Here is a 14712-nt window from a genome sequence, read left to right on the forward strand (position 1 = left end):
AATGTTCTCTGCCTGAGTAATTACCTGGCGCCGTCCTCGCGGCGTTGGTGATGAGGTCAGTGATATCCCAGCCCGGCTCTCGGCCTGGCCAGGGCAGGCTGTGGGCTGGGAATGTCATCCCCTGTCTGGCACACRGAAGGAAGGACGAGGTGATTAATTAGTTTGCCCAGTTGTTGTCTGATTCAAGGTCTCTTCAAGAGGATTGTCACCGTGGGTATGGAGGGGCGCATGCGGGAGCTGTTTTCTGCCTGTTGAGCGAGGGTTGGGGCCACCTTCTGGGCAGACTGGTGGCCACAGAACCTTTCCATGTAGAGAGAAGGGTCCATTCTTCATCCTGATCACCCCAAAGCCAGGATGGGAATGGCAGACACGGTGCGAGGCAGTGATCACTCAATCCCTGTCATCTCTGCAGTTTGTGAATTCTGCTAAAATAACCAATGGGATAATCTTATCTGTGCAGAAAGGCCCCATCCAACAATAGAGGGAGAAGTTCAATGGTTAGAGGAGTGTGAGCAAAGGACTAAAAGGATGTATTTACTTAGGAATAAAAATCAGCACCATCCATGTATTAATCTGTCCGTGGGACCACCAGGATGCTGTGCAAAAGGAAACGGAGACGCTGCAACCCACATGCAACTCAGGGCAGAGCATTAATGCTTCAGGAATGTTGGGTTTGCTGAGCAGCTAGAGGAGGGAGGGCAATATGTTCTTAAAAAAGAAAAACTTCTTGGGAACAATTAATAACCACAAGCATTTGGGATCGCAGCTTTATGGGTTTTTTTGAAGGGGGGAAATAACAAAAGGAACACCCAGACATCGTGCGAAGTCAGAAACACGGCTCTGACTCAGCAGCTGTCAAAGGTCCCTCTGAATCATCCCCACTACCCAAAGCACCTCTGCCAGCCTTGCTCCAGAGCTCCAGGCCCTGCAGCGTGACCCCAGMACATGACCTGGACCCCTCCAAAAAAGAAAAATGCACCCTGAAAAATAGTGTTTTGTTGCAAGCGTGTCAAGCCCTTCAACCCTCGTAAGGCTGTGATGTGACGGGTGTTTGACTCCTCCGGTGGATGGGGTGTTATTTGTTTGACTCCTCCAGTGGATGGGGTGTTATTTGTTTGACTCCCCCAGTTGATGGGGTTTTATTTGTTTGACTCCCCCAGTAGTGGGGTGTTATTTGTTTGACTCCCCCAGTGGATGGGGTGTTATTTGTTTGACTCCTCCAGTGGATGGGGCGTTATTTGTTTGTCTAGACCAGTAGCAGGTTTGACAGGGAGATTTTGGGGGGCTGCTGCAGCCTCTGCTGTGCCCACCAGCACCACCTGCCAGATGAATCTGCAGCAAACCTCTTGCCGTGGCATGGCTGGGGTCCAGCACAGCACACCCCAAGTCAGACCTTTCTCCTCCTGCAATTCCATGGCTTTTTGGCCCCTACAAGAACACTGTATTATTGACTCCTGACAAGCCTGAGGGTTATTTTTAGAGCAAGAAAACCATCCCTGATGCTGGATGTGCAGAGGAGCAGACTGACTTTGCTGAGTAACCTACAAGGGASTGTGCTTCAAGGACACCCCGAGTATCCCAATGGGAGGACAAGGGGGCCAGCAGCCCCCAGTTCCATCCCCATGGCCAGGAGCCCCAGGATGGAGGCAGAGGTGGTGCCTGGCAGGCTGCTCCCTCTCCCTCCCCCTCTCCCTGTCTCCCTCTCTCCAAGGCACATGTGTTTCCGAGCGCGTCCCCAGTCTAGACTGCTCCAGCTGCCATCCCTCCGCACGAGCAGTTTGTCTTGGAGCCCGGCTCCTTCCCCAAAGAAGCAATCCCAGCCAATTCAATCAGTGGGCAGGGAAGAGAGGTGGCTGGAAACGCCAATAAAATGTATGAAGTGCCTATTTCCAGTCTTCCTCTCACCAGAAAAGGCTGTTCAAGCTGCCAGCCCGTGATAAATTAAGGAACACACAACGTGTTTGAATATCTCCTAATGAATGAGTCATATTCATAATAAAAAAAAAAAAAARKGAGACTGCACGCTTTGTATAATKCATGGGAAAAGTTTTATTCTTGCTCATGCAATTGGATCAGATTTTTTTTGTGATATAACCGGAAATATCCCTGAAGGGAAATCTTGCAGGCAAATGACCAAGTGTCAGAGAGGTCTATTTGTGTAAAATAAAGTTAATTTTGAGGAGAGGTAGGTGAAAGTGTGTTTGAGATAAATGTGCTGCACAGGATCTAGGATTTTACAAATATATACAAGTATTTTTATAAATTTTAAAAATAGAAAGTGAGTGGTAGAGTAGGTGATCCCTCTGTTTCTTCCCAGCCTTTCAGGCTGCCTTCCAAAGTCTGGGATTGCTCCAGCATCTGAAGCGCCCCATGCAGGGAAATGTCTCGATAGAAAAGTTGCCTTCATCAACTGGAATTCTCCTATTTTGCTGTGTGTTGTGCTCGCCCCTCTGTGAGGAGCCCAGTTGTGCACAAGGACCTTTGTGTGATAGGTGCTGCACAGCCCCAGAGCAAACATCTGCGCCTGGCGCGGAAATCGTGTTACAAGGCTGGCTCTCCACCAGCAGCTCAGCTCCTGCCAGAATTATGAGGGCTTTTTGTTTTCAGACTGGTTGAAACCCAGACATGTCCAAATTTTAATATGATAAGCCTGCCTTGGAGAAGAARGTAACCAAAGTGTTGGGGTTTTTTTCCCCACTAAAATTACAGCTTTGTTTAAGGCAGTTCTGGAAGCTGTGCAGATCCTGGCGAGGTTGGGGAGGTGAGGAGGGGTTGTCAGTCTGCTGAAGGTGAGGGTCTTCTCCTCCTCCTGAGTTGGGAATTTTTATTTCCAGTGCTGTTCCTATAGCTGCCCAATCCTTCCTTGCTGATGCTTTCCAGACATGCAAGGCTGAAGGGTGGATTTGTGGCAGGSGCCTTTTTTCATGTAGGAATATTTCTTTTCTTTTTGAAAGGAAACAATTCAGGTCCTTTATCTGCAGGGGTCATGTCACTCACTACTCAAAACCTGGTGCCAGTGTGAGCAGAAGCTTTTGATGTGTTTTGTGAACTCCCTTTTAAGTTGGCTTTTACCACGGGCATAGCACCTGAGAAAGAAGAATAATGTCTCTCCTCTCAGTCCTTGCAGCCTTTTGCACTTCTGAAACAGATTTTCTGGGACACAGGAGAACTGTGGGGCAGAAATACACTGGGAAAACCCTAAAGTAAACGTGTCTRTCTGTCAGTGTGCACTGGAATATGAGCTTGATAATATTCCTGGGAAATCTTTCTTTGCTTCCAGGGAAAACGATTACAGGAATCCTTTGCAACCTGACCAAATTGATTCAGGAGCCATTTCCCAATTCCCAACTCGGCGTGCTTTCATTCAAACCTTCCACACAGCAGGTTTGGCCTTGCTGAGATTGGGGTTTGGAAGGCACCTTGCTCCCTGCAGCGCTGCTGTGGGCAGAGGAAGCAGCACGAGGGGGCTCACGGTGTGGGAGAGGCAGAGATATAAATTAGCAAAAGGAAACGGTGAGATTTCCCTTATCCTCAGGGTCCGATGTATTTCCCTTTCAGACAACTTAGCTTAATTTTCCATTTGCAATTTGAAGCTCGGAGAGCTAAGATGATAAAAAAAAAAAAGTCCCTTTTGCGCCAGAAAGTTTCCCAGCAGCAGCTTAGAACAAATCCTATAATCATTCACTGGGATCGGCAGTCGTTGCTAATGCTACCGTGGGAAACTGAGAAGGGTTAAACTTCCTTGTGGCTGCCGTGGGCTGCTTCAGGAACTGTTGAGGCTGGTTAACAGCTCAGCTGTTTGGCTTGAGAAGAGAGGGAGAGTATCTGTGCTGCTGCTGAGTCCCTCCTTGATCTCTGATCTCKCCTGGTGTGATAACGGGGTGTGTGWGCTCTGCCATCAGCGTGCACMAGGACGGGCAAGGGGCCAGACAGGCAGGAGCTGCGGTGCCAGGAGCAGGAGCTCAGCACGCTGGGAGGGCAAGGGCATGGCACTGATGGCTCTGTCCCGCTGCCAGCAGCAGGAAACCTTCCTGCCCTCGGAGAAATCCCCATGGAGTGCACTAAAGTGTGCAAAGGAGATGTCTCTGTGTGCTCTGAGTTGGGSTGAGGGTGGAGGTGYCTCTGCTGATGGCAGGGGCTGYCAGAATGTCACTGATGGACATCTCCTGCTCTCCCCACGGAGCCCTGTGCCTGCAGTGGGGCTCCATCCATCATCTGTGAGCAGCTGGGCCCTGCTCCAGGCCAGTTCTCTCTGGCTGCCTCTCCGGATGCGCCTTTTCCTCAAGCACATTTCAGCACTGCTCTCCCCAGGCACAGCTCGCTGTGGGACCGGGGGCTCTGGTCCCAGAGCATGGGCTGGGGGACACAGAGACACAAACGAGTCCCTAAGAGGGCACTGCCCCTGTCCCCTGCTGCCAAGGAGCCGTGTGACAAACACAAAGTGGCCTCACAGTGTGTCACATCTCACCAGTGCCACTGTCATCCCCTGCCCCAGTCCTCTTCCACCYTGACTGATTACAAATTTAGCAGTGGTCCCATTATCATCTCATGGAGTTATTGCAGTGGCTGCCACCTTTTAGCCATTCATCCCACAGCCACTTCACCCCCTCACTCCTCAAGAAAGAAAAAAATAAGTCTGAAGGGATGACAAACCAGAGCAAAGTGGCAGGGACTCCTGAATTATGACCTCTGTGCTGTTCCAGCTAGAAGCCTTTCCCTCAACTCCATATTCCCACTCCAGTTAAAGCCAGCATTAACTCTCTCCTTATTTTTGTGTTAGCTTCAGTCTGTTCTGAGCAGCCCACATTTTTGGAGAAGGTTTTTGCTCAAGWGGCCAAGTACAATCACAGCTGCTGTTAGCAGGAAAGTGGAAAAGGTCACCTCAATTCTGGTACACAGGGAACGCCATGCTCAGACAGTTGCATCTCCTCTTTTACTTCCTCTAAGGGCAAATGGGGATGGCTTTTGATGGAGAAGAGGTTGAGAACTTGGATTAATCTCTGGTAAACTCCATTAACTCTTGCTGCAASTGGATTCGTGGTTTGATACTTGCCATCCCCACTAAAAGGGCAGGGGGATATTTTTAATAAAATCTTGGATTSTGGAGCACAATTATACACGAGGCTTAAAAAAAGCCCTACAATTACGTGTCTATTTGCACAGCTGTATAATTGCATTATGCACGGGGCCCTGAGCTGGCACAATGGCAGGTTAAAACACTGGGATATTGCTAAAATGAGGGTCAGCTGTATCAATGAGGGTTGTTAATACAACGACCAGTAATACTGTGTCAGGCAGCAAAGAGCAGCTGGCAGAGGGGTCAGATGAAGTGTCCCAGGCTATAGAGACTGGACATCCCCAGGGCAGGCRGGGCTGGGCAGTGGCAGTGAGTGATAAGGTGACAGAAGTCCATCCCAGTGTGTTTCAGAATGGGGCATTCACTGTTCTGTGCTGTGCAGGCTCTTACACTTTAAAACAAACCTTTTCTTGTTGTCTTTGCAGGTATAAAAACGTATGATTTATTTGTTGTCCTGATAAATTAGTAGCACAGAGGACACTGGGCTTTGCTTATGCCTTCCCTGATTTTTTTCTACTGCACCAAGTTTAAAACTCATCACTTTTATACAACTTAATGTGTTCTTTATGTGTGGGAGGTTGGTAATACCAGGGGAGTGTTCATCCATGAGTTACCTACATGGTTCAGGCAACCTTTCTCTTTCCTAAAATCCTTTCCTRGGCCTGAGATTTAGGATAGGGAAGCCCAGGGTTGATTTTTTTGTTACCAAATCATGCTCTTGATGCCTCCTGAGAGCTGCACTAGAGGTCACGAGCTCTTCACTGGTGCTCAGAGGCAGGGCCAGCCTGGCAGTGGGCTCTGCTCAGGGAGGAGACCCCACAAGGATGACCCAGAGGGAATGGGGCTGTGGGGCTCATCCTGTACCTGCCCCACACTCTGCACCTTCATCCCTGTGSGATGTTATCCCTGGGTCCTGCTCTGCCTCCCAACTGAGCCAGAAAGCTCAGGCTGCCTTCCAAACATCCTTCACTCGGCTGCTCTGGGTGTCTCTGCCCACTGAATGCAGTGGAAAGTTGTCTTTTGTAGCAAGCTACCAGAATATAAATCCTCTGGGAGACGCTTGAATTAACAGTTATTCTTGTCAGACATGTTTGGCTTGGGGGAAAAGAAGTTTTGAGGAGTTATTAGGAGTTGCAGATGGCTCTCCAGAAATCTGAATTCTCCAGCCCATTAAAAAAAAAAAGAATAAATAGACAATTTAATTCAAATGAGTTCAAACCTCATTTGTTAGGTATTTTTTTCTAACCTGTTTCAGATCAGTGCACAGCTGGGCTCTTGATATCTCCAYTTTGTTCCTACCCTCTTCCAAGAGCCCCCACTCCTCTGACGTGTGTGTCTCTGCCTTTCCTTTGCCACGGAACTGTATTTAAGCATGTCCAACATTGACACCAATTTTATTGCATTTTATAACCTGCTGCTCTAAAATATGAAGTGCTGGGGTACGATTATGTTGTAACTCGTGGAGAAGCCTACAACAGCAAGAGCTGCACGTGTGCAGCTGATGCAGATCAGAGCACACAATGTGCTTCCCCTGCCAAGGTGCTAACATGGAGCAGGAAAATTCCAAGCTCAGAAATCWRTTGTGTTACCCCTGTGGTACAGCACKGGWCCAGGAGAGGGGAAGMCTGAGGCTCAGCTGGGATCCTGGGAATGCAGGCTGCAGYRGGAAGATGGGGATGCTCTGTCTCCCCTCCATGGAAATACGTGCTCCTGCAGATGTTTTTGTGCGTGGCTTTTTATCCCCTTATAGGAACARYGTAACTGGAAGGGAAATTTTGGCTGTGGTGCTGTAATTGGCCCTTYTCCCCATGATTGTGCTATTGGTCTCTATGAAGCACTGTCAGGAGCACCATCCTGTTACAGAACCATCACTAATTCCTATTTTTGTTTCTCTAGGGCCCACCAGGTCTGCCGGGCTTACCAGGACCCCCTGGCAAGAGAGGTTCTCGAGTAAGTGCTTTAAAAACTTCTATCCATTTGTATTTGAATCTGCCTGTCCTGTTGTTCCAAGGGCTGCTGCAGTTCCTGTGGCTGACTAATGATTGCTTCAGGCCCCTCTCTGCTGGGATCTGGCCTCCCTCTTTCTCRTTCCCTGTTGGAGGTTTTCAGGAGGCCACACTGGTGATTTGCAGCCTCCCTGAGCTAAGGTTTGGCATCGGCAAAGGCTGGGGATGGATGTTTCCAAATGGCTGTCAGAAGAATGAGCTCTGTCTGTCTCATTTTGTTTCCAGTATCTGCTCCTTCTTGCAAAAACCCAGTGCTGAATATTAGCTTTGGCTGCTTTTTGTACTCCCAGMTTCACAAATTGTTTCGTTTGAGGTCCTTCATTAGCAGAACCACGGTCCAGGACCAAAGACTCAACACCCACAGAGATGAGTCCTTTTGTTCCACAGCCTGAGCGCTGCTCTCTGACTCCTTTTCAAGCTCTAAAGCAGAACATCTTATCTGTTCCACMAGAGCCACGGCGAATTCCTGAATTTCTTCCTCCCCAAACGAAATTGTGGCGCAGATCTTTGAACGTGGAGCGCTGTGCTGGGGAAACATCTGGAGCTGAGGCTCCAGCTCGCTGTGAGAAAAGCCTCCTGCGCTGGCCAGGCTCCCCCAGGGCTGGGCACAGTGCCTGACCTGGACACGGGGAAGGGCTGGCACTGCTCCCCTGTGGCACAGGGCTSAGTTCCTGGGAGCCTGTGCTGTCCCCAGGGTGGGAGAGCTCTTTGCCRAGCTCTGGGCTGGTGTGGCTGTGAACCCAAAGGTGCTGGAGGAAGGGAATGTTTGGATCTGTGATCCAGGCCCGTCCTGGCCTGGCAGCAGAGGGAGATTTCCTCACACATTCTTGGCTAAAGCTCAGCCCCGTGTAATGCCTTTAAAGAACGAGMGAGAGGCTGAGGGCTGGGAGGCTCGGCATTCCCCCAGGACACTTGTTACACTGCTGTGAGATCTAGCAATGACCAGCAAAAATAAACTCACCTCCTTTCTCCAGCAGCAAAACCCAGYAGGTCTGCAGGACCCCTGGAGCCTGGGCCTGTGTGAACAGCCCTGAAAGCTGATTTGGRCTGAGTGAGTGGGGTCAGGCAGCACCAGGATCATGTTTATAGATGGGACAATCTGTTCCACGCTAGGGAGGTTATTTAGTGAAGCATCAGCCATGGTATCTTCTGTCACAAGTGCCCAAGAAGCTCCCACAGCAGCAGATTGCCCAGAGTTTGCATTTCTTGGCACTCCCATGGAAGCTGGAAGGTGGTTCCTGCCCCAGCTCACTGCTCACGAGGGTGTTTGGTGTTAATTCTGGCAATCCTGTGCTTTGCAAACTCAACTCCAGGTCTGGAGCCCCCAGCTGCATCCCCTKCCTGCTGTGTGAGTGACCAAATTTCAGCTCTACATCCCAACTCCACTTGAGCTTTCTCTGAAAGAAATAGCACCGTGGAAGCTGTKCCATAATTGTCTGTGCTATTCCCCAGCTGGGGCAGGCTCCATCCTATATTTAAGATGATCCTCTGAAAGACAATAAGCAACAGAGGGTTTCTGAGCTCAGTCCCTGCCAGAGGTGCTGAGAATTGATCCAGGAAAGAGTTCCCAGTTAGGAAGTGCTCAGCACAGCTGAGCCTGGCTTGGCTCGGACCTCTGCAGAGAGGYTGTGCTAATTTTGGGAAGGGGCAGAAGGGTCACTCTGTGAATGTCTGGCCTGGAGCACTGGAGACAGAACTGCTCTGTGCCTGAATGGTTTTGACTTTGGGATGTGTTTCTCCTAGGATTTTTTTTCTTGTGTCTCTTTGGGGTTTAGGGATTTAATTGAAAAGAGGAGCTGCCAGGAACTAAGAGAGGCTTMGGGGAATTTTTGCATCTTTTGTTTTTGTTGTGCTTGAGACACTTAAAAATAAACGTGCAGCACTGCAGGGTTCATGTCCTACCTCTCCTAACCTGATCCTCCAAGGAAGCAGCTGCAGAGCTCTTGCACCAGCCCATGGAGAAGCCATGAGGTGTTCCATCAGGCTCCAGCCCAACTCTGGAGCTCCAGAGGGGAGGTGAACATTGCAGGAAATTTTGCAGTGCTGCATCAAGGGGAAAGGACCTTGAAGCTCATTTTGTTCCAACCTGACACCGTGGGCAGGGAACCTTCCCCAGACCAGGCTGCTCCAAGCCCTGTCCAGCCTGGCCTTGGTTGTTTGCTCGGCCCCCAGGACAGCAAGAAAAGAGCAATGATCAAACTTTGTAAAAAACTTAAATGATTCAGGAAATCAGATCCTGCTGGAAGTCACTCCTCCAACAGGTGAGCAAACCCAGGTACAAGGAGTGTTTTATTCTTGTCCACACAACAGGTCAGAGGCAGAATTGGGAATAAAAAACCTGATCAGCTGCAATTGTTCCTGGTTTATTTAAACTGTGATATAACACAGGAGAAATCCAAATGGATGGGTGAARGGAATACCTAAGCACTCCCTGATGCTTCAGGATGCACTTCCCATCYTCCTGTGAACCTTGAAAGATTGTGAGGTCCCGGTGTAGCAGGTCCCTGTTACATTTGGTCTGTGGTTGGAAAAAATCTCCCTTTCCTTCAAAATGCAGGGCTTCCCTCCTAAAACAAGCAACTCAGTCAGCTGTGGAGGTTCCCTGGTATCCTCATCCCATTAGGAAGATTTTCCAATTTCTGGAAAGTGTTTAAAGAAACAGTTTGCTTGGCCTCACTTCAAATATTTAGCTCATTTTTCAGCAAGCCAGAGGTCACAGTGGGATCTGTAGGGCAGGAGCAGAAAAAGTTGCTTTACACAGTGAAACCCCAAGACGTAATGAGTTTCAAATGAGYGGTCATTCCTCTGACTGGAGCTCTCTAGCATTTAGCAGGGGTTGGGAGGGGTTTTTTTCCCCTCCTTGTGAATGCTGGAGGGTTGGGGGGAGCCATGCACAGTTACACTTTTGTTCATTTTTTGTGGGCTGTGATCCACTCGGCATAAAAGCGCTTCTGTGAGCTGGGTCCCATCTCCAGGCATCCCCGAGCTGAACTGGGGGGCTCAGAGTCCTTCTCAAGCAGCATCTTTCACGTGAGAGACATTCCAGGGAGATGGGAACCCCCTCCTYGTTTGGAGAACACATTCAGGGATTGTTCTGCTCTCCGTGCCACRGAGCAGCCTCAGCTGCTGCTGTCCCAGGGTAACATTTTCCATGGAGTTCTGGTGCAAGGCTTGGATGGTTTCAGATGCCAGTTTGCCTTTCTGGATTGGTTCAGCAGATATAGGAAGACAAAGTTGGTGGGGAAACAGGCCCCATAGCAAACTTTGACATGTGCAGTGGGGTTTTTTCATGCAGTGGTCTCAGCATTGTCCCACCCTGTATGTAGATAAGGGARAAAAACTGATGTATTGGTGATAAATATGTTGAGGAGAATCCAAATTTCTAGGTGTGAGGTGCAAATTGAATAAATCCAGGATAGAAATAACAAAACACAGCAATTAACTGCTGCTGACAGCTCCTGAGGCAGCTGGTGTCCTGCAGATTTTGTCACCCAGCCCATCTAACTGTACCACACAGCATCTCCCTCCTGTGCCAGGAATGTGGGTGGAATCGTGAATTCAGGACTCACYACGTTGGAACACATCAAGATCAATTATTTCTCACAACTTTTAGGACTTCTGCCAGGCTACACCCTTTTCCCTCCACAGTTCCCAGAGCAGTTTCAGATGTCTAACACAAGCCCCAGAACTGGTCACAGCATTTTCCTGCTGCCAGACTGGACTTCCCACTGTCACTTCATCATCAGGATGTGGCACTTCTCTCTGGAATAAGACCACATCAGTCTTTAGGGGCAGGATGAGACTGTGATCTCCCTTTGCCTGGATTACACTGGATCCACTCTGCCAGACTTACTGAACTCAGTGCTGAACGCTCTGTTTTATCTCAAGAGCCTCTGTTTTTCATGATCACACGTTTAATCCCTACAAACTGTGACTGGATTCCTCTTCCCTTCTCCCCTCCTTCTCGTAGGGTTTTGGTTTGTGCTTTGGTTTGCTCTGGAARAACCCACACCAGATTTTGCTGGGGGTGTGATTGTTAACCTCTTAYCCAGGAGCTCTGGGTTGGCAGCTGAGCTTCCCACATTCCAGGGTTCCTCCTGGAATCCAGCACTTCCATCTGGGAGCTGCACCACCCCGAGCTGCTCCCCCAGCCCTGGGCGATGGTGGAGCACAAACTTCATCTGACTGCACTGACGTGGGCTTTGGGCCAAGCTGCCTCACTCCAAAGTTGAATTACAGCTGAATTCCCTCCCCAAATCCAGCAGCAGGCTGGATTTACGAGCCCTGTTCAGAGCTACCTCGATTATTGCTTACGTGTAAAAGCTTCTTAGGAACTCATCTTTTATGGMGACTTTGCTGTTCTGATTTCTGTCACTTTTTATTAATTTTCCTATGTATTTGAGACTTGAAAGACTCGGGTTGAAGAGTTTTTGCCACCACAGATTTGTTGAATTACTTTAAGCAGCACATTCAGTCTCTCTTACAGTGTCCCACCCAACAGGGTGGGCAGATGATTCCAAAATTTGCTGGGAAGATGAATTTATTTAAAATTCCTCAGTGCCCAGGTACTCAGGCTATAACAGCTATGTCAGTATTCAAGTGAGAAATTGATACTCAAAGCACCTTAATTTTAATTAAAGCTGTTTCAGTTCCAYTGGAAATTCACAGCCAGGCTAAACTGAGAACTTCAGGTGAAAATTTGGAAGGAAATCAATAATGGGCAATAAATGTATTTGRGTTCAGGCTGAAAATTTGGAAGGAATTTGAGAATGGGATGTTAATTGGGGTAAAAAGTGTCTCTTGAAAAGTTCAGCCTCAACCTTTTAATTAAACAGCCTCTTCCAGCAGAGCAGCGTGTGTGAAATTGCACTGAGCACTCAGCAACTGTCTGTACCACAAGATGCAATAAAAAAGGCATTATTTCCTATTACAATGCAGTAAAAATAAAACTGAATAGAGATTAGTGCACTGATGTTCTCTCAGAAGACAGCAAGGGCACTGAACTTGGCTGGCAGTCTCATGTTTAACTGCAGTGATTTTCCTTGGAAATYAGACCCTGAAGATTTTGGCCCCAAAAATGTTCATTGGAAATCCTACAGCTTGCTGAGAAAGTGCCTGAGTGGTTTTTTATCCCCTTGCCTGCGCTCCCCTAACTCGAGGGCACATCAAGGGCTCCTCGTGSTGGTGCAGAGCCCTCACACGTTCTTGGCAGAATTCTTGGAGTTGAATCTTCAAGTTGTTTCATCTCCCAGGAACGTGTTCAAGAGGACTTAGAATTGTTATTCCTTTGCCTGAAAGGTTAGCAGATCTTCTGTGCTGTGTACAATCCAGGCATAAACTATTCTTAGCTGCTTATTGAAGATAACTCCTTAAATAGTCTTCGGAAAATATGCAGGGTGCTTTTAAATGTGATGGGAAAGGAGATATTGGTGTGTGTGACCTGAGGGAGATGCTCTGACAGTGTCACTGGCTTGTAAGAACTACAGAAAAATATAGATTTAGGTATGTAATATATGGATTTAAAGTCTTTAAATGAACTTAACTGCTCTTCTCGCTGTTTTACTGTCTGATTATCCATTCTCTTTCCAGCCTCTAAAGGCAAAAATCTGGTTGGCTTGTAGGGTAAATGAGTTCACCCCAAAGGGCTGAATGATTTCCTTTTAGTAATTACTGCTGTTCTCTTAAATCCTGACCAAAAAAAAAAAAAAAAAGATGTTCACACCCCCACACATTTCCGCTCCCCTCTGCCTGCTTCCATCCCCTTCTGCTTGGACTCCCCTGACCTGTGGAATGTTTGGTTTTCCCAAATTATCTCAGTGTCATGACATGTCTTGTGGTGACAGACACTCATCCCCTTCCGTAGGGAGCRCTGGGGTCCCAGAGCTGATTTCACCCTCTGTGGGTGCCAGGGAGGGTCCCGGTGCCACCATCCCCCTGCCAGGGYTCTGGGGCTGGGGSTGAGCTCTGGCACAGCCCAGCTGGAGGCTTTCAGCTGCTCCAGGGTTAATGCAGATTTCCCTRACTCCTTTTGACTCTGTTTTGTGTTTGTTGTGTGTTTTAGGGTCCCCCSGGTCCCCACGGAAACCCCGGCTCACCTGGTCCCCCAGGACTGAAAGTAAGTATGATCTGTGTCAGGAGCTGTCACCTTCCCACCCCACAGGACATCCCTGGAGCAGGACAGCTCCCTCTCATCCTGCTCTGTACAAAAGGACAGCAGCTGAAGGCATTTCTGCTCCCTCCTGCTCTCCAGCAGCACAGCCAAGGCATTTCCATGTGCCCAGGGGGATCCTGCTCTGTGCCCCCATCCTTGGCCCCCCAGATTTCAGGGACTCCCCAATTAGGATCCTGTTGAAGCTGTGCCTGTGCCAGGGCACAAAGGGCTGTGTTACACCAGGGCAGTGGAATCCTCCCACTCCAGAGCTTCAGAAGCTCTGAATTGATTTGCTCTCTCATTTCTCTCCTCTGGATTTTGCAGCCTGCTCCTCCACCGTGGCAGGAGGGACCAGCAGCACCCAACATCTTTCCTCCTGAATTCCCTCTTCCCTCTCCAGAGTTTCTGGGAACTCTGAACTCCACCAATCCTCCCAAACTGATCTCATGGCTTTTTTCTAGCTGCTCTCTCCTCTCCCACGAGGGCTCCCAGACCTCCTGAAGTGTTGGGGGCTCTGTGCTTTGTCCTTTTCTCCTGCACACACATTCCCTCTGGCTGGGAGCTGGAGCACAGCGAGGAGGGATCACCCCCTGCAGCTGGACCCTCTCCCTTGGCCTGGGATTGGGCACAGATGTGGCTCTGGAGAGACCCTTCCAAAGGGTGTTTTAATCCCCAGCCCATTCCATATATAAGGGTTTGTGTTACCTAAAGACTGTGAAGTTCCTGGAAAGCTGTTTCGGATTGTTTTGGTAGGATTGTTTACAAAGAAATAGGTTTGTTTTATACCATCTGTGCTGGACTGGAGAACAATGGAGTTTGGAGGGGCAATCCTAACAGAGATTTTTCAGTACCAGGAGCGTTGCAGGACRTCTCAGCCAAGCAGAGAAAGGTGCGAGCAATAGTTCAGGCTTTTCATGATCTCATCAGTAGGCAGAGATGTTATGAACACTATTGATGCTCTGGGAAAAGGATTCTGGAAACTTGGCAYGCTGCCTCTACGTGATTAAAAATTAGGCACTGGAGACATGCTGGTGAACAGCAGCTGGTTTGAATTCCACAGCGTAGTTATATGGCCTGAAAAGTGAGCCTGTAAAAGTTCTACATCTCAGTGTTCTGCATTTATTCTACATCAATGACTTCCAGATCACACTTGTTGAGTTTTATAAGTCAAATCAAACTTCTTTTATCTAACTTCCAGCCCTGCAAACCCAGCCTGGTCCAAGATATAGAGCCAAACTATGTTTCTATGCTGCAGGATTTTTTAAAAAACACTTTTAGCTTAATGACTTGTCAGAAATCATCATTTGGCTGTAAAGCTGTATTCAGTTGGTCACCTAATAGAAATTAAATCTTAGTGTGAGCAGTTTTCCTCCATCTCARTGCACAGTCTGGCAGCAGGAAGTCTCAGTGGATGGAGAGCTGTAAGTCTGCAGCAAAGATCTGGTGTCATCAGGCTCTGTGATATATTTTAGTTTTGT

At 48.6% G+C, this 14712-nt stretch overlaps 1 protein-coding gene across 1 annotated transcript in view; it reads left to right on the forward strand.

Moving 5' to 3' along the window:
- LOC130578498 (collagen alpha-1(XXVII) chain-like) overlaps positions 1 to 14712 on the forward strand; it is a 135750-nt gene that overhangs the window by 16717 nt on the left and 104321 nt on the right. Inside the window, exons 4-5 of the mRNA XM_057374623.1 lie at positions 6974 to 7027; positions 13145 to 13198. Of these exons, the coding sequence (XP_057230606.1) occupies positions 6974 to 7027; positions 13145 to 13198 (108 nt within the window). The remainder of the gene's footprint in view (positions 1 to 6973; positions 7028 to 13144; positions 13199 to 14712) is intronic.

The sequence above is a fragment of the Malurus melanocephalus genome, unplaced genomic scaffold (genome assembly GCF_030028575.1).
Source record: "Malurus melanocephalus ecotype Western Australia unplaced genomic scaffold, MMel_1.1 scaffold_230, whole genome shotgun sequence".
Classification (NCBI taxonomy): Eukaryota; Metazoa; Chordata; class Aves; order Passeriformes; family Maluridae; genus Malurus; species Malurus melanocephalus.